At 36.8% G+C, this 18,860-nt stretch overlaps 2 protein-coding genes across 2 annotated transcripts; both read right to left on the reverse strand.

The window, feature by feature from the left end:
• Window positions 1–63: 63 nt before the first annotated feature.
• Window positions 64–7,741, reverse strand: LOC140005888 (protein PAF1 homolog). Its single transcript, XM_072047075.1, has 12 exons — window positions 6,192–7,741; window positions 4,731–4,799; window positions 3,363–3,470; window positions 3,088–3,271; window positions 2,934–3,001; window positions 2,715–2,834; window positions 1,860–1,965; window positions 1,054–1,140; window positions 881–949; window positions 731–802; window positions 464–607; window positions 64–377 (listed from the first exon to the last, which is right to left on the reverse strand). The coding sequence occupies exons 1-12, from the start codon at window positions 7,133–7,135 to the stop codon at window positions 234–236; spliced, it is 2,115 nt and encodes a 704-aa protein (XP_071903176.1). The 5' UTR covers window positions 7,136–7,741; the 3' UTR covers window positions 64–233.
• A 1,767-nt stretch (window positions 7,742–9,508) lies between these two features.
• On the reverse strand, window positions 9,509–11,327 carry LOC113741835 (histidine-containing phosphotransfer protein 4). Its single transcript, XM_027269477.2, has 6 exons — window positions 11,151–11,327; window positions 10,662–10,792; window positions 10,430–10,498; window positions 10,136–10,207; window positions 9,947–10,019; window positions 9,509–9,818 (listed from the first exon to the last, which is right to left on the reverse strand). Exons 1-6 carry the CDS (start codon window positions 11,208–11,210, stop codon window positions 9,771–9,773), a joined length of 453 nt encoding a protein of 150 aa, XP_027125278.2. The 5' UTR covers window positions 11,211–11,327; the 3' UTR covers window positions 9,509–9,770.
• Between the last annotated feature and the right edge of the window lie 7,533 nt (window positions 11,328–18,860).

The raw sequence follows: 18,860 nt of genomic DNA on the forward strand, positions 1-18,860 counted from the left end.
ACAGGTAAATCATGTCCAAATTTCAGGCAAAATTTTGTAAGTTGTAAGCAACATAAAAAGAAATGAGGGAAAAAATCCAAAATTTAGAAGACAGGAAAAATTTCGAGTTATCAAAATTTTCACAAGAAGCAAGGCAAAAATCCTATATCCCATTATATTTCTGCTGTCACTAATTGACTCTTGCACTCTCTGACTCTGTATAGTATCAGTTGGATAATTCCGTATAAACACATTCAATCAGACATATCATATTCGCCTCCACTGGACTGATCTGGCTCCATATCATCCACACTCTTCTGTGATTGACCAAGGCCATCTTCCATGTCCAATCTTGCTCTCTTCGAATTGAAACCACTCCCTTTTGATGCTGAATAACCCTACAAACACGAGGAACTCAAAGATCAGCCAGATGTTCTTGATATTTTTCAAAAGAAAGAAGAAAAATAAAGGTTAATTGGCATACCCCAACTTCCTTCAATTCTATTGCGGCTACAGTTGATCTCTTCCTTACAGTCAATCTCGAAGGTACAGGAAAATGTTCAACTTCTTCGCTTGATTTCCCTTCTCTAGCTCTCTTTTTTCTCAAAATTAGCTTCGTCGGTAGAGGCTGCATCAAAATATACTCTGTGTTAGCAAAATCCTCATAGAGAGCGTTTCCACCCCTCAACGATAAATGCCAAACTTTAAGTACAAGTAAATAAAGTAACACTAAAGAGCTCAAATAACATACCATATAGTGCGCCTCTGATTCGCCAAAGGTCACAAGATAAGTTGCGGGGTCGTCCGCATCATCCCCTCGAACCTGTCCATACATGAAGGATGTCTCAGTCAGCAGATGCAGTAAAAGTATCTATAGAAAAACTAAAGAAAGCATACATACATCCCAATGATATTCACGAATCCAGGAGTATGAAACATCTTCACTTTCGTCATAGATATCCTTTGATAGCTGGAACGATAAACACATATACATTGACGATCATACAAAACTGAGAGAAAATCAGTCACGTTGAAATTATATTGCCATTTTTCCTCGAGTAAAAATTCAACTACCTCATTAGGTGAAGGAACCATATAAGCCAAAAATTTATCAGGTTTTGCCATATCAGAGCTGGTAGCCACAAAACTTTTCATAATTGCCTGCAATCATGAGCATACTTGTCACAAAACTCTCTCTTACTATGTTTAGTAATTATGATTGAGAAACTGGTAATATAATCTGGAAAAATTACAGTATTCAGTGACAAGATAATCAATCCACTTTTTTCGGGTACATAATCAATCCACTTAGAATTGTTAAGACTTCATAGAAGTAATCAATCCACTTAGGACTGTTGAGACTCACGGCAATCGGTGACAAGATATTCAATCCACTTAGAACTGTTAAGACTTCATATGAAATAAACAATGTGTACAAAAATTAAAAGTGCTAGAAGAATTTATGAATTTCATAAGGGTTAAACAGCAGTAAATTCAGTAAATTCTTAGTCACATCACAAAATCCCCCCCCCCCCCAACACCCTGCAAAAAAAATGACATGAATAAATTAGTATGACAAATGTGGGGGCCAGGAATGAGAAAATCCCCTTGCATCCCTCCCCTCCACACAATCACTAAAGGCTGCGATAATACAACTGAAAATAGAACATCCATATTAAAATCTCCTCCTTTCCCTCTAACTCTTCAACCTGTAAGAAAAGGTTGTATGATTTGTGTCTCGGATATACTAATCCTCCACGAGGGAACTCAAGAGTAATCAATGGTGGGCCAGTGAACTAACTCTTGACAGTCTGACTTCAATGTGCAAAATGATGTAGTAAATACTTTGATGTATACAAACACGAATTAACAGATTTTACCTGAGATTCATGTGAATCACGGATACATTTATCCAACTTGCTGTAAATTTCTGAGTCAGCAGTAGGAGCGCTATCAAAGTTTGCTACAACAAACTGGTCATCGTACCTGCCAAATCAGCAGTACTACATCAACTTTCACATAAAACCAAAGCCAATTCACTTGAAGAAACAGTCAATCAGCTATAAGAATCAGAGCCCAAAAAGCCATTCTTGCAGGTAATACGACACTTCTTGTTTCTTTATGGGGTCAACTAAAAATATTTGAGACCTTAAACAGGTAATGTGAATCTAAAATCATGTCTGCGCATGAATGAAATTTCTAATTAGACTCCAACATTATATCCCAAAAACAGATGTACCACTTCTGGACAACTGTCCAGTTTCAGCAAGACATTTTTTTAAAGTGAATTTACTAAAACATCATATCCTTCCAGTTCTCTTCAAACTCCCAACAAGAGAATAAAATTTGTTTCCAGAACTCCAGAAGAAGACAAAAGAGCATTATTTAGTATGTTTTCTCTTCTCATCTTTTCTTTTCTTCCCTGCACTCCCAAACAAGGCCTAAATGACTTTGTTCCCAACTAAGTCTTAGATACAAGTAGAACTACAGTATACAGTAACTAGACAGACCTTTTAATAACCCAAGGACTTCAAAGGGTTGTATAGTTACCCATACAAGTAGAAAAAAAAAATAAACCCTAAAAGACTCTGTTTAGAATACAAATTCTAACCAAAAGCAAGGGTGCAATATGTAGACACTTCCCCTCTTCCTGTACATAACTGCAAATATAAGTGCTAATAGACAATTACTGGCTTAAAAATTATGCAATGAAGATGAAAAATGAAAAGATCTACCGATCAAAATCAGGAAAAAGCGGGAGAATATCAACAGCTTGTAATCTAGAATTAGTTGCATGAATAGGCCTGGCCTTGCATGCCTCAAATGAAGCCTGAATTTCCTGGATCTGTCTTTCCCTGAAAATTACAATATATCATTTTATATGGCCCCAACAATCAGAATGTTTTTATATGCACCTCTTCGCATGGAAAATAGTATTTAAGCTCACAACTAACCTGCTATTAAGATTCTCCAAAAGATTGCGACCTTCTCGCAATTCTTTTGCCTGCTTTTCAGTGAGAGACTACAAAGAGAATCCAAGTTGTAACTTCCACCCCCGCAGTTCACATTAAAATAAACATCTTCAGACCAAATCATGCTGAATGGTACCTGTTTAGACGACTCCATGCTAAGAGGAGAAATATATTGGGTTTTGACCAGCCAAGAAACACCTTGGTCGGTGGGCCTTTCTTTCCTTTTTATGCCATCTTTCTTAATTGGGGTTACAGGATCATCATCACGTAATAATTCCTCATCCTCGGGATCTAGTTGCAGGCTTCTGCCTTTGGGTGGACTAATCGAGAAAGAAATTATGAAAGATCACCATTTGCATGCTTTAAAAATTTGTAATTAATTTTGGGGGAAAAGAATTGTCAAGGACATACTTATACACGCTGAGATCAAGCAAATCCAGTGATATTCCAAGATCCGGTTCAACATATAGTTCAGGTTTGTGCATTTTCTCCAGAGAAGTGATGGCATATTTTGTAAACCTGCAGACTTGGTTACCAATCTAACAAAGGAACTAAAAACTAGAAACATTGAATGGAAGGCAAATATGAGGCAGAATCAAGTAAGGGATAGATATTTTCTTAGTTATTACTGCACAAGTTTTCTGCAAAATCAGAATCAAAATTTTGCAGAAGTGAAATAAAAGCACCTCCGATCATATCTAGTAAGCTGGGCAGGCGTACATTCAGTAAAATTGTATACATAGTAATTATTCATGGTTGCAATTTATAATGCATGAATATGATGTGTGAAAAGTACTTGACACATTCCAAATAGATCTAAATCTTGAGGTTCTAATGGTAGAACTGTTATCAAGGGTTGATGACACATTAAGCGACACAAGTGCTAGAAAGATTAAATTTCCCAAGAAAAACGTTAGTATTGGAAGTTCCAGCATTCAAAATGTAGGAAATTGGAAATATAGAACCCAGCCATGCAGTGACTCTCATTGCAAGTAAATCGAGCATGACACACAACTATGCTGGAACTCAAAGCAAACATCAACCGTTCTAATGAATAAACGGAATAGAGAAAGGGAAGAGAGGCAGATGTTTCCACTTTCATTGAAGTTGCAGCTTATTGGATGATTCACTTCAGTCATAAGTCATCTTCATAACAACTCTTTTTATAAAACTTCAAACTGCTTGACATGTCATGTAGAACCGTGTTCCATGCCTCCAATTAAATGAGCAATTTTGTTAAAGTTCTCCACCAATTAAACAGAAAAACTTGATGGTATTCCTGAGAAAGGTTTAATCTCACTCTGAATGGTAAAGAGTAAACGATCACGTCCAATTTCTACAAAGTTTTGTTTTCATACTCAGTTTCCTGGACAAGGCTACAATATCAATTGATTGATGATCATCTGCGACAATCCTACATTTCCCTTTACAATTAATCTGTTAGGAAATTATGCTGCATAGCCTGAATAAGGCTCACATTCACTCCCCATCAAACCACAATCTCTTTAATAAAATCAGTACTCAAGCCAGCCATTTCCATCCTTCAAGGTAATATGCCAAAACTTAGTTCTCTCACATCAAGACCATTAAATTTTTCAAGGAAAAAGAACAAAAAACTTCTTGCCCTACAGGTCACATTATCGTGAATTAAGATTTTAATTTATTGACAAGCTTATGATTAGTTAGCATACCGACTATATAAACAGAGCCACTATTACATAATTCATTAAAAGGAGGAGAAGTGAGTGGCAGGAAGAAAAGCAGGAAAAGGTTTCTTACCGATCTTTATCTCTCCTTAAAGACGTAAGCTTTGGTTGTGCTGTCTGATCAGGTAATTCATTCCGGAATCTGCAAAGATTACAAAATCAAATCAATGATATTCACACAGCAAAAAGTGAAGAGCAAAAGGAAAGCTTTTTCTTTTCGTGGGAAAATATAACACAATTAGCAAAAACGACAAAAGTGAAACATCAATTGAAACAGGAAGTGATGTGTAGCATCATCAGATACAGAAAGCCCTGCAACTTGTTCTTCCTTTGATCATAAAAAATGCACGACCACATTCTCTTCAAGGAAATGAAATGTTCTTTGCAAGTTCAGAATTCTTATAACAGTTTCTTTTTTCCAGAGAGGAAATAATTCCCTTAAAGTGGTGACCTTGGCCAGAGACTGGAGGCAGGAATGAATAAATCTCAATATCTTTAAGTTTACGTGCAGCAGATATGCGGCTAGGGCTAGGTTGGATTGTATTTGGGTTGGATCTACTGTTTATGGATCGTTAGCATGGCAAAAGATGACAAGCAGTTTTAAGTTTGAGATGGGTCTCCAGGAGTGGGCCAGTGAAAGTAGGCTAGGCTTGATGCAGAAGAGAAAGTAGAACTCTTAGCATCATGATTTTTCACTTCTTTGAAGTCACCCTTATGGGTTAGGTCAACGGCTATATTTTTAACTTACAAATCCAACACAATAGCCAATTCATTTCAGTAAAATGCATTTCTCAAGAAAAATAATAAACAGAAAGTTATCAGCTTGTTGGAACTTATTATTTTGTATATGTCCATGGTATTCTTTTAAAGACATCATAGCTTAGTGACCATTGACAACCCAATTTAAGAAGACACTAATGGATTTTGTTAGCTTTAGAGAAAGGATGCCACCTGTCAAACTATTGATACTACAAATCCACAATCTACCTTGCTAATTCAAAGTTGGATGCACACCAAAATTAACTTTTAACTTGTTTGAAAATTTTTAATGCCATTCTTATGATCATCCTCCAATCACAATCAAACAAGTGTTTAAGGGAAAAACAAAGAATAAACTTTTAAGCAATTGAATAGCATGGTATATGTTTTGTGTAATATGTTCTCTCTCGAACGTTAACTCAAAATGGTCAAAAGGAAGATTACTGCTCAATAGGTAATAATTTGCTCTATATCAGTAAAATTTTCACTAACGTGCGCACACAGAATTCACATATGCACGCAATAAATGCTTTACCAAAATCTAAAGTGCACCACTCATATCGCTAGTGTAAGAACAAAACATTCTTAGAAATTACTGTCATAATGGCATGCTATAAACATCCTCATGTTGGTTAACAAGATAATGTCTAATCATCTAAACTTTCAGCACTACAAGTGTGTCACAATCAAATCCACATAAACATGTGCCCTTAGAAGGAAAAGGACAAATCTTTAAGCAACAACACAGATCCAATTGATGTTTCAGCATACTCACTTTAACTTGCAAAGAAATGTCGTAGGCTTCTTCAACCGGTTCTCAATCCTCTCACCACTTAACAGAGGAGCAGTCCTCCTGTCGCCAATATGTGAGCCAGTAATTGACCCATGCGCTTTTGTTCCAGAAGATATCATTTGGGTCTTCTGCAGCACTCTACTCTGTGATTCTTTAATGTGCTGCCTATGTTTTTCTTCCTGCCGTTGCTTCTCGTATTCTCTCTTCTTCCTCAACCTCCTCTCCTCCTCTGTCTCAACCCTCCCTGGAGGCCCACTGGGCTTTCTAGCTGGAACTTGAGGAACAGGAACCTTCTGCTGCTTAGCGTTCCCCAAATCACGCCACCCAGAATCTCTTCCTTCCCTCGATGGCCTTCTCTCCTCTGCATTCCTGTTTTCCTTGCTCTGACCAGGAGGAAGTGACGAAGGTGGTGGCGGAGGCGATAACGGTGGCGGAGGAGGAGGTGGAGCGACAGAATTAGGGGGAGGAGAGGAAGGGGGGGGCGGAGGTGGGGGTGGCTGCAAGGGTTGCAAAGGCTGGTGCTGACTGTACTGGGAGTACTGACCAGATGGATAATACCCTGGAGCAGGCGGGGCAGGGCCAGGCTGCGGGGGCAAGGAAGTCGGAGGAGGAGGAGGTGGGAAGGACTTATCCTGGAGAGGCGGCGGAGGAGGATACTGATATTGTTGCTGTGCTGGCTGCGGCGGAATTTGATTCCGCGGAGGAGGATTGTATGGCTGCGGATAATTCGAATTTGGCGGCATTTGAGAATAACCCCAATTCTGAGAATACTGATTCCCTTGAGATTGTTGCTGCTGATGAGGGGGCAAGGCAGGAGGTTGCAAAGGATTCTGATTCGCGGGCCCCGGCGGCGGCGGCGGCGGTGGAGGTGGCCGAGGAGCAAAAGTTGACTGAGGTGGCGGAGGAAATGGCCTATACGACGCCATTACAACTACTCCCCTTGCGCAACTCTGCGTTAACTACTGAACTGAAACCCTAAGTAACATAAATGACAGAAATTTGCAGTAACTCACAAATTTACCGAGTTTTAGTTGTATGCATTGCATTCATAGCCCCGTATTAGCACGAATTTATATGTATACTAAATCGAAAAAAAAAACCTAGCAATTACAAAACAGAACGAACAAAACTTCACAAAAGTTGACAGCTAAGTGCGATTAAATTTGGAGAAAATTCTCCGTCCGAGGATCGAAGAAGTTAAATTCAATTGCATATAATTCGAGATTGAGCTGAAAGGACAGCTAAATTCCAACCCTAGAGCCAAAAAATTTTTATTATTAGAAGGAGATTGTTTATTTCGGGAATCTAATCAAAACTGAATCATCAAAGAAAAAAGAATGTAGGAGAAGGAGGAATCGAACAGCGAAAGTTAAATCAGAAATACACGAAAAATGTTATGAAACAGAGCATCTGTACGAACAAGTGTTTGATCGGAGAAGACGGTCGGAGAAAAAGGGAGCGGTGGAGAGGGACGCTGGGTATTGGGAGTAAAAGGGCGGGGGTATTACTTGAAGTTTAACTCGCTGGCGACTGCTACTTAAGAACTAGTGCAGGTGTACGTGATAAAAATCTATAACGCACACTCTTTTTTCGGCTGTGACTGACCGCCTTGTTTGGACTTTGGATTGTTAGTTTTCACAGATAAATTTTTATATTTTTTATAAATACATCTTTTAACCATCTTTTTGTTCGTATACATTAAATCGCTCTGATATATTTTTTATTATCGATGACAAGTGCTTTCTCTGTGAATTAACCATTGAGGTTGGGGAAAGGGTAAAAAAAAAATGTTTATTTAGTTAAATGCTGACTCAAACTTGTGCAGGAAATCCAACCTTTTGAATTTGTTAGATTCTTAAAAGATATTTTAATGCTAAAGTGGGAAATATAAATTGTAGTATTCGGTAAAAGTGAAGTACTGGACAATATGAGCAGCTGTGTACTAGGTGGGGTTTCATGTTTATAAAACAAATTTTGGTTGAGGAATTTAATTTAGAGGATTATAAGATGATCTAGAATAGGAACGTTTGAATTTTTATTAAAAAAGTTGCCTAAATATAATGTTGTCATGCACCCAGATTGATACTAACATCATGCATCCTTAGAATCTCGAAACTGTGGTGGCAAGTGGAAATTGAAAAGATGTATCGTATAAAAATGTATTGTAATGATTTGATATATGTGAATTAAAAAAATGATCAGAAAGTGAGTTTATGAGAAAAGGTAAACATTTGCAATCCAAACAAAGCAGGAGCTGTAACCAAAGAAAATAAAATATAGCAGCTGTTAGATACTTTCTAAGATTTATTTGCAAACATCAATTTTCTAAAATTTATTTGGGTGATAATGGAGCAAATTTAGAACTAAAAAACTTTGCATCGGGTGTAAGAATTAATAATGTTTATAGCAGAGCATTTTTGCTTTTATAATGGCTTTAGTCAATGACAAAGCATAATTTAGCTGGTCCCAAACATATTCGAATTCTCATTTTGGTCCTTAAACTTTAATATAGAATACTCTAATATTTAAAATATAGATTTTATCGTATTTAAGTAAAACAATTAACGAAAATGTGCCAGATTTTAAATAGAAATAAGACAAATTTTATACTTTAGAAACTAAGGTTTTACATATTTTATATTTTAGAAACCATAGTCGAATAAATTATGTATTTTAATATGTAAGGAATCATCCACCTAGGTTAATCATACTAGTGCATAGAGAACATTAAGGAATCATCCACCTAACAAGCAGTCTTCATCTTCTTGGCATTTTATTGTCCATTGAATCATGTTCATGGTAATTACTTTCTACTAGTTTCTATACAACAACACTACACTCTTTTTTTTTTCCATTTTTTCTTAAACATTGAATAAGATGTTTTATGTTTACTGATGACTCAAATTTTACTAGGTGAAATGAAAACAACCTGTGGGGAGCCGGAAAGCACGAAGCCCAACTTGCTTCGATGGGCTTTTACAAGTGGGCTGATTGAACATGTTGAAAGAAATCTTCTTCGGCCTTGTCCACTAGTTAGGCCTTGTCACAGTTCGATGTACGGCAGCACTCTATTGATTTTGCACGCAGAATCATTACAACATGAAATCTAGTAGTAGTACATTCTAGTTTTGTTAATTGGCATTAAACTCTGTTCTAGAATTGAAGGCCTGCGGCCGGATGGGGAGCACCGATATGTTGTCAAGGGAAAAAGGCTATTCATACAAATCAGAGGTTGCGGCAAATAATAATAAATGCAAGCCACAGACAAGAGTACGAGAACCAGCAATGACTGCTGAATATATCAAAAGCAATTATTTGACAGAGCAGAAGTAGCAGTAGTAGTAGTAGTAGTAGTGTCTTCTTCCTTTTAAGGCGTCTGGAATATTATAGCAAAAGGGGCGCATAATATATCCACGATAGCGCAATGCATCATGCACGCATACAGACTATTACAGACTACAGAGATCATCATACTCCAACAATTTGCCTGAACACTCTCCTGATCACCAGCTAGCTAGATTATATCTTTGTCCGCCCACTTCTGCTAAGATTCTTCACAGATTACTTTGGGCGACACGCTGTCTCATCTGGTCCAGCTTGTCTTGCATACTGGAAATTTTTTTTTAAAAAAAAAAAGAAAAAGGAAAGAGGAATAAGATTGAGGGAATACTCGACGTATTGCTGTGGGCTTGTGGCATATCAACGAACAAGTTTAAATGGTAAAGTAAGTTTAGGACCTGAAAATAAAGCTCCAGCTTCTTTTTGAGTGCAGCATATTCTTTCTTTAGCTGGTGGAAAGTTCTCCTGCATCTGCTTGTGTTCATGCAGAGTTTTTGAAGGATAAAATATACGTGTATATAATAGTTTTATGTAAATCTAGGGAGTAATAGTGTACAGTAGAAGTGTTGGAGGAGATGACTAATTACCCTTCTGCATTTCCTTCTTTGCAGTAATTCCTGAATTGCGTGCTTTCACTTTTAACCTTCACGGCTCCAATGCTGCATGCGTGAGAGATCGAGGGATAGAGGTGATTTTGAAGCCAAAAGAACATATACTAGTACTACTTTTTGCATCCCAAAAACCAACACTAGAGCCACTTATGTTACGTCTTTTTTAGCGTAAAACGTTACAAAGAGCTAAAATTTTAAGTTATTTGCAGCCAAAATGAGGGAAGCATGAATAATTAACTCTTCTCTTACATCTTCGGGTCATTGTTTTACCTTGAACAGCTTCCTTTGAACTGGTGCATGTAGCTATCCAGTTGAGCGAAATCAAGAGGGTTCTTCTCCCTGTACATATACAGATGATGAAAATAGAAAATTTAGTACTCTGTACCCGGAGATGGACCCTCCATTTCTTTTTCTCAAAGTCAATTACATGCATGACAACAATTACTAAATGAGCTACTTTTATACTATATGTATTAACAAGCAAGCTGTAGAATTGACTCACAGTGCTTGCTCAATATTTTGGATTGTTCGGGCTGAATCCCTATAGAACAATGTGACAACTTCTTCTACAAAGTTAGGATTAGCATCATCCTGCAGCTCCTCCAGCTGAGTGAATTGTTCGTCTAGATACCCCTGCAGGCAGGATGCCACAAAAAATGCACAAAATTGTTCAACAGAACAGAAGAACGCGATTAACAAGGGGTGAGACTTCAGATTTCATATTCAATGCACTTAGGAATCTTCCTTATTCCTCGATAGCGTGTTTTCCAAATTTCCATGCAATATGTGGCGCTGCTGCTGAGATAGTGATGTGGGAATAACTCCAAGAGGGCAACATGTTAGTTTGTATTCCCAAGAAAGTTTTTGAGATGGCAACATGTAACAGAAATACTTAAAAAATATAACAAGGAGCTAGGTTCTAAAAGAACTGAAACAAAATTTGAAGTATTTAACTTCACAATTGGAAATGAAAGGAGAAAATCAGAAAAACCTGTTCAAAGAGAGATTGTCTCATATTAGCAAGTTTTCGTCGCAGTTGATTGCGTTCCATATTCGGCCCTAAGATGTGCTGAAGGTGATATTAAACGGGAGGGGCGGCTGTTTTCTCCTTCTTTCTTTAATATGAAGAGCCGAAGGGGAGAAGGAGAAGGGAATTTAATTGGGATGGAACCATGCAATACATCATTACCAAGGAGGGTATATATAGCTGAATCCGGCTCAATTTTCAAGGGGAGAGGGGGGGGGGGGGCGAAGGTTAACGTGGGAAAGCTAAAGGACAAGGTAAGGAGCCAAAAAGAGGTTCATCCTAACAAAAAAAATTCCAATGCACTTTCAGTGACATTATCAGATTTTTTTGGTAAGCAAAATGATTGAATGGATTAGATTTCGATCATCACTACCGTCAAAACATGTTCTCGAGACCCAATTGCCCATAAATATAATCCTCGCATCTACAATGAGACTTGATGACATTTTCAGATGAGTTTTAGTGATGCTTTAATTGGAAGCCCAACCATATGTTTGGTAGCACATTTTTTAGTTAAAACAAACTATACCTATTTCACTTTATCTACAAAATGGTAAGTTTACTATCATTGACGTGGCAGAGAATATCTATTTACCAAGGCATTTGGTTCTCATAAGTGGGTTGAAATCGCGAAGATAGCTGTTAACTTCATAAAACAATTTCCAACATGCGAACTTGATCCTCATTAGTTTACTCGTTGAAATAGAAAGATCAAGGAAAGAAAAGCATTGATAGGTTGTACAGGAAAGTTGAGATATACATTCCTCCACATTATTGAGGTTATGGTCTTCTTTTGTTTTGTTAGGAAAAAAGAAAGAGTTTTTTTAAAAAAAAAAAAATTAAGAGCTAGGAGCCATATGGTAAAAGTTCATCAATCATTATCACTTATCATTCATCAATAATTATCACTATTACTATCATTAACTGATTATTGATATTAGATTTTTGTTGAAGCTGATAGAGCGTTTGATAACTAGAATTTAGGTATAGGTTTTTACATTTTTTTTTCTTTTTTCCTACTCTTTTTTCTTCTAAATTTTCTTTTCTCTCTCAATTTTTTCTAGTATTTTTTAGCACATACAGTAGGTCTAGTATACTTATTAACTCATTATGATTGACTTTAATCAAATGATATGTATCATTATGATTAATTTTCAAATCCATTCTATAGTATGAAAACACACTTACCAAATACCCCTTATTTTGACAAGTGTCACGAGACATATTAATTTTTTTGAAAAAAGTAAAATTGAATAGAGAAAAAAAAGGCGAGTAAATGCAAAAGAAAAGCATTTTCATTGCCTTTTAGAGTTACTATTTTCAAATGGGTTAATTCCCCTTTGCACCCAATAATCATATTTAGATTCTCACTATGGTCTCTAAATTTCAAAGCGAGGTACTTCAATTCTTAAATTATAAAAATCTATTCCACTTAAGTAAAATTTCCCCCATTTTCATCCTCAAAATATAAAATCTATCCCACTTAATTATAAAATCTGTGTCCCACTTTAGGGGTTAAAGTATAAAAAGTTTTATAATTAAGGGAGTAAAATGGGATGAATTTTACTTAAGTATAATGAACTTTACACTTTAGAAACTAAAATGTCACACATTAAAGTTTAAAGATTAAAGTGAGAACGTGAGGATAGCTAAAGGGTGCAAAGCAGAATTAACCCTTTTAAAATTGTGGCGGCTTATGGAACCAAGAGCTCCTTCTATAGTCCGAAAGCAACAAAGTTCTAGTCAAGGATCACTGAAATGGAACGTACGGTGAAGCCGCAGGAAGAAAAAGAGAATGCAAAGGATGAGATTTTCTTAAAAGTAAATCCAATCCTGCTTTTCTTGATCAATGACTCCAAGAATAAAGATATCCTTCGAGATATGCTGATCAAATGTTCATTATCTATTTGGTGCTACATGTTTGAATAGAACTTTCCTGAATTTCATCTGTTTAATTTCTTGATTTGGCAAGATCATTTCGATAGTAAAAATGGAGAGGCATGCATGTGGAGAGGTAAGACATAGATAATTAAAACTGAAAATGTTGACGAAAAAGAAAACTTACACAACTGATTTAAGTTATAGGGAGGACATGTGCACCTTTTTTTCCTTCATCCAAGTCTGAAGAGGATATTGAATTGTTATTGTAAATGAAAAATGGCAAACCATGTATCTAAATTCGCGTTCAAATATCCAGTCTGTGATTAAAATTCGAGTCTAGAGTTTCAAATTTTGCTGATGACATTACCCACTTCGATTTCGTTGTTGCTTTCCATTAGCATATTACACAGCGAAATGCAATGGCTGCCCTCAAATTAATATACTATTCGATGAATGAAGACTCTGATAACTTAAAATCTCCAAAAGAAAAAAAAAGGTATATATCTGTATGCTTTTTCGGCTGCAACCCTATTCCCCTTTTGGCAAACAAAGCATTTCTTCAGGACAGTAATGACGTGGTAACGCAAACAGTTCTGTATGCAGCAGCAGACAGAATCTGTTCAAAACAGCGAAAAGTGGGATGGAATGGTGAAATGATGGAAACTTGGCCGCCGAACAAAAGAGTTCAGATAACAACGTTATCTCATTCTAATTAATTAGTCTGGCGTTTATCGATCATTGGAGCTTGTAATCCTCAAATCGCCCGAGTCTCGTATTCTAGAAAAGACAGGCCACTCATGGAACTTAATATATCGATAAATGGTCTCCCATGAAGAGAATACGATTACACATCCTTTTTTTTTTTTTTTGTGAGTTACAAAAGAGTGGTTCTTCCATAATTTTGCTTGATCCCTAGGCTCTTATCATAGCAAGACAGGCATATATATGTATAACACCAAAAACTACTTGTCATACATAAATAATGATGCATCATTTCAATAAATAAACATTAGCTGAAGTGTAAAAAATTGAAGGCCGTACAATCTCAATGCGTTCCACAAATTGGATTCTGGTGCATGGACGATTGTGTGCGGATAAAACACGCAGAGGGTTACTGTTTTAATTTCCTGAGTCAGCGAGGCCTTTCATTTTACAAGCTTTTTTGTGGAGATTACAGGGTGTTATTCCTGATTTTTCAGTGACAGCGCCCATGATTTCACTTTCAGAGGTCCATACTCTCGCACTCATGCTGAAGATGACAAATTTTAATTTCATGGATCGCTGGCCACGCCAAAAAAAAAAAGCTCTTTCATGCATCATGCAATGGGATAATACAGGCTTCGGCTTGAAACTTATTCTTGTTGAATGGTTAAAAAATCTGTTCCTCTTTTGTGGAACATATATGCATGGTGAATATCTATCTATAAACACCAAAACATTACTATCATTTGTAAATCAGACACACAAAACAAATCTTGTATGTTAAACAAATCGAATAATTCGTGCTTGAACCCATAAGAAATATAAGGATAAAAAAAGAATTTCTTTGATCATTTGATCGAAAGAATTTTGCCGGTGGGGAAGGGAAGTACGAGTATCTTTAAAATTAGAGCACCTATCCGTAACGGGCGTGACATGGAGCAACCAATTAAGGAAAAGGGAAAAAGAGCAACTGACAGGAGAGAATCTGTAACATGATCGACAAACGATGTTTAAACTTTGCTATGCTGCCGTTCTTGCGGTTGTGTTTCTCTATCATTCGTTCATCCTCCCAGCTACAGCTGTGGCAAAAATTGCAAGGAGGAATATGACAGGAATGATTAACTGTTGGAGAAGAGATTCTCTTTTTATTCTTCTGCCCTGCCCTGCCCAAGTGACATTGGAGGAACTTTACATCTATCCATCTCACCAATGATTTTGTTTTTCACGTCTTGATGTGCAGTCACATCTGCTCTCTGTTGCAAGTTAAGGGATCAGAATAAGTTTTTACTACAAAGCGTAGCGTTTTTTCTGGCCCAAATATTGATGCTCTTGACCTATCACTATCTATCCATATCCTTTGTTGATAAGAATCTCGACCCATGATCACTTAATCAAGCATGGACGATAGTGGAAAAACCCTTCTAGTGCTCTCTCTTAATTTGTGGAAGAATTTTTCGCATCGGCAACATGAATGAGCAAAATGGTCAGACTGGTTGTTTTCTTTTTCTCTGATCCAAAGAGAAGAATAACATTAAAGAACAATATTTTTTTCAACGTATTACAATATTTTTTTCTCTGTTCTTCTGATGTTGGCTATCACTTTCACATCTTTATAAACTTCAAACCATTCCTCAGGAGCTTTATTTTCGGCCTTGACATGAATGCTGTTAATCCCATCTAAACAATAATACCGATTTATTCTTTTTTGGGATATGACAATACCCATTTTTATAATACAATTATAGATTTCATGAAATTTCAATGCGACCTCTCCGTTTCTTTCCAATCTGCAAAGGTGGGCTAAGCTAAAGATAATAAATAAGCAACTCCAGAGTAATTCAAAGCACATCGAGACGAAAGGCATCGACTTGAATGGAATCCTGTCCGGTTTAGTGATTAATTTCTCGAGAGGATCCTGCTTTCCTGATTACGGCTTCTAGAAAATCGCCAATTTTCCTTTAACATGGATCGCAAAGGAAAAAAGGTAGACTTTTATTTTGTATTCTCCATCATTTTCTGACTTTAAAGAGAGCCAGACAAGACGAATTATGAATCTTCCAAAGGCAACATGGTGCCGAGCTACGATTAATTATGTAGTGGTTCTACTTTTGGTCCTTCCATCCCTGTGTTTTGATATTCCCGTACTAAACAAGTTTTGCCAAGATATTAATTATTTCAATGATACACTTCTATTAATCCTCTAAACAAGTTTTCAACCCATGGTATTTTTTTAAGTCTAGCTCTATAAAGTCCTGCATTCGGCCTGTTTAAGAAATCCCGCATATAGGCCTAAACCTAATCATCAGAAGCACTCAAAGAAATGAACCCAAAAAAGAAAAAAGGAAAAAAAAGAAATCCTCCATTTTTACAAGCGATAGGATTTGATCCTTCCAAATTGGTACATAATTTCGATCAAACAGAGTCAATGATATGGAGATGCATGGTAGCAGCACCGTAGCAACCGTGCAGGAGCATGCTCAAATTGAAACAGCGCACTTGTGTTAAAGGCAAAATTCGGAGGACAAAATGCCTTTTGTGAATTGATAGCATTGCCGGACTTGGGTTCAAAAATATCCCTTTCCTCCTCCTCCTCCTCATCCGCAGTCCTCCCATCCATAATGCGCTCACGAGACGAGAATAAATCCATATAATTGTGATCGCCAAGGCAACCAAACAAATGTTGGCTTTTAAGGTCGCTCTTCCTTTCCAGACGCCTTTTTAACTCAGATATTCTCCTCGCATGGCAGCAGCATCTATTCTGATCATCTTCGAAAAAGTCCCTGACTCGTTAGACTATTCAACAGGTTTTATCAACACATGTAAGCGTTGAGATGCACTAGTGCCTCGTACGTGGGTTAAGTGATTTTTTCCCCTTTTTCTTTGAGATATTACTTTTAAGAAATTGTGTTGTCCGTTTGAATTAGCTATTTTTAGGGGTGTTTTTGAAAAATTTTATTGTAGCAGAGTTTTTATAGTATATTTTGGAATATTTTTAGAAAATATTTTGGGATATTTAAGAGTAGAAGAGTTTTTAGAATATATTTTGGGATATTTTTTAAAAAATTTAGACTACTTTTATATTTTAGAGTACTTTTTAAAAATTTTAATATAATATTTAAAAAACTAATTTTTGAAAAACTCTTGAATCCAAACAAAGCTGTGGGTTTTCCTGATATTTCGTGATAGAGTAATGTTGAACCCAAGCTGAATGTGGCTAAATAGTAAATAGTGGCCAGTCTTCATCCCGACCGTCGAGCATAGTTATTAAATCTGGTCCGGAAATTAACTTGGAGAGATGACCGGATAATCGAGTCATTGGTTCAACTACTGATTAAGCAGTTCAATCGCGGATTGCACAATAGTTATATTATATACTATAATACTATAGTTTAAATTATAAAATAGTCTTTATTTGGATTGCATTTTTCTGGATTTTTTGTAAAAAAATTATTGTAACGATATGATATATGTGAGATAAAAAGATGATTGGAAAATATGTTCACGGAAAATGTAACAATTGCTTTCCAAACAAAGCCTTTTAAGTTAGTGGTTCAACTGGCCATTTAACAGACAACTTTTTTTTTTTTTTGATTTGTTGATTGAACCGTCGAGTCATTAACGGATCAATGAGTTTGTTGCTTAATTGGTTTAATTAGCAATTCAATCCAATCCTACGACCGATTCATTGAGTTGACCGATTCGACCATTGAACCAGCCCAAGTTTTATAGCTGTGCCTGTTGAGTCATGTGAATTTATGCACCTTGTATAAACGCAGAAGGAGAGAATAATGGAATTGAATGTTGTAGACATAGATTCTCATTAGCAATGGACGGTTGCAGATCAACGAGTTTGTTGCTTAATTGGTTTAATTAGTAATCCAATCTAATCCTACGACCGATTCATTAAGTTGACCGATTCGACCATCGAACCAGGTCAAGTTTTATAGCTATGCCCGTCGAGTCATGTGAATTTATGCACCTTGTATAAACGCATAACAACAGAAGAAGGAGAGAATAATGGAATTGAATGTTGTAGACATAGATTCTTGTTAGCAATGGACGGTTTCGATGGGTCTGAAGGGTGATCAGAGTCGAAACTATTCAAAAACCAAAAGGAATTCTCATCTGCCTTTCTTAATACCAGCAGGTAGTTTCTTCATAATCATAGCCCACTACCTACTCTTCACACGAGCTCCAGGGCCCTATCAGGGCTATGAAAGTTTTATGCGACGGGCTTTTGAGAACTGGGCGTGAACTATAAAGTGGTAATCTGGTTTATATTTCTGACGGTCCTTCAGGTTGAACCTGCTCATGGTAGATGGTGCACTACACACTTTCAAGATTACAGAGGCGTTTTTCCTGCATCCAAAAAAACGAAAAAAAGGAGATTGCGGTGGTGTTTTAACGTTTGCAATTGGTACTATTATGATCTATCCATGTCAAAGATTTCTTTGGTTCAACATTATTGTTAACAAGGAACCTCAAAAACCTTGAAACCAGGATCAGGATGTATACAGATTGCGAATGCAATTTTTGTCTGCTAATAATAATTGCAACCCGCATGGTAACCTTTTAATTTTCGTCAATCATGTCAAGAAATTGGAGCCAGAATTCCTGCTTGCGGCCTCTTCTTTTCATGAATCATTTCGAATGAAAGCTGACGATGCACATGTATTGTCTTGTAGCCCATTTGATTAAATCGGTTGGCAGAAAAAAAAAAAAAAAAACCTTCTTTTTTTCCGAGGGCACAAATCAAAGGACAAGACAAGATGTGACATGCAATTGTTTAATGGTCATTACGTCAATCCCTCTACGACTGTACGGCTACTCGATTGGATTAGATGAGATTAGATTAGATTAGATCAGGAACCCCGGAAAAGAAGCCGTAAAGCAAGATGGAGATTGGAGATGCAGCTGCCAGTCCTCCAATTATTCTCTATCCATCCATCCTGAAACCTCAATCTCACCAAAAGCAAATCTAAAGATGACCACCATCAGCATCCCGCATCATGATCCACATTTTTTTTTTTTGTTTTTTTACATCATGATCCACGTTAATAACTCGGAAGGAAGAAAAACTTGCCCACCGGC

Source organism: Coffea arabica, chromosome 4e, assembly GCF_036785885.1.
Source record: "Coffea arabica cultivar ET-39 chromosome 4e, Coffea Arabica ET-39 HiFi, whole genome shotgun sequence".
NCBI lineage: Eukaryota > Viridiplantae > Streptophyta > Magnoliopsida > Gentianales > Rubiaceae > Coffea > Coffea arabica.

Excerpts from the sequence above, each read along its gene's own strand:
- LOC113741835 (XM_027269477.2), bottom strand. The coding sequence starts at position 11,210 with ATGGAACGCAATCAACTGCGACGAAAACTTGCTAATATGAGACAATCT. Across the intron at positions 10,499-10,661 it reads CAAAATATTGAGCAAGCACT|GGAGAAGAACCCTCTTGATT; the intron begins GTGAGTCAATTC and ends GTATATGTACAG. Across the intron at positions 9,819-9,946 it reads AGCTGGAGCTTTATTTTCAG|TATGCAAGACAAGCTGGACC; the intron begins GTCCTAAACTTA and ends AAAAATTTCCAG.
- LOC140005888 (XM_072047075.1), bottom strand. The coding sequence starts at position 7,135 with ATGGCGTCGTATAGGCCATTTCCTCCGCCACCTCAGTCAACTTTTGCT. Across the intron at positions 1,966-2,714 it reads CTTTTTCCTGATTTTGATCG|GTACGATGACCAGTTTGTTG; the intron begins GTAGATCTTTTC and ends CTGATTTGGCAG. Across the intron at positions 1,141-1,859 it reads GTGATTCACATGAATCTCAG|GCAATTATGAAAAGTTTTGT; the intron begins GTAAAATCTGTT and ends TCATGATTGCAG.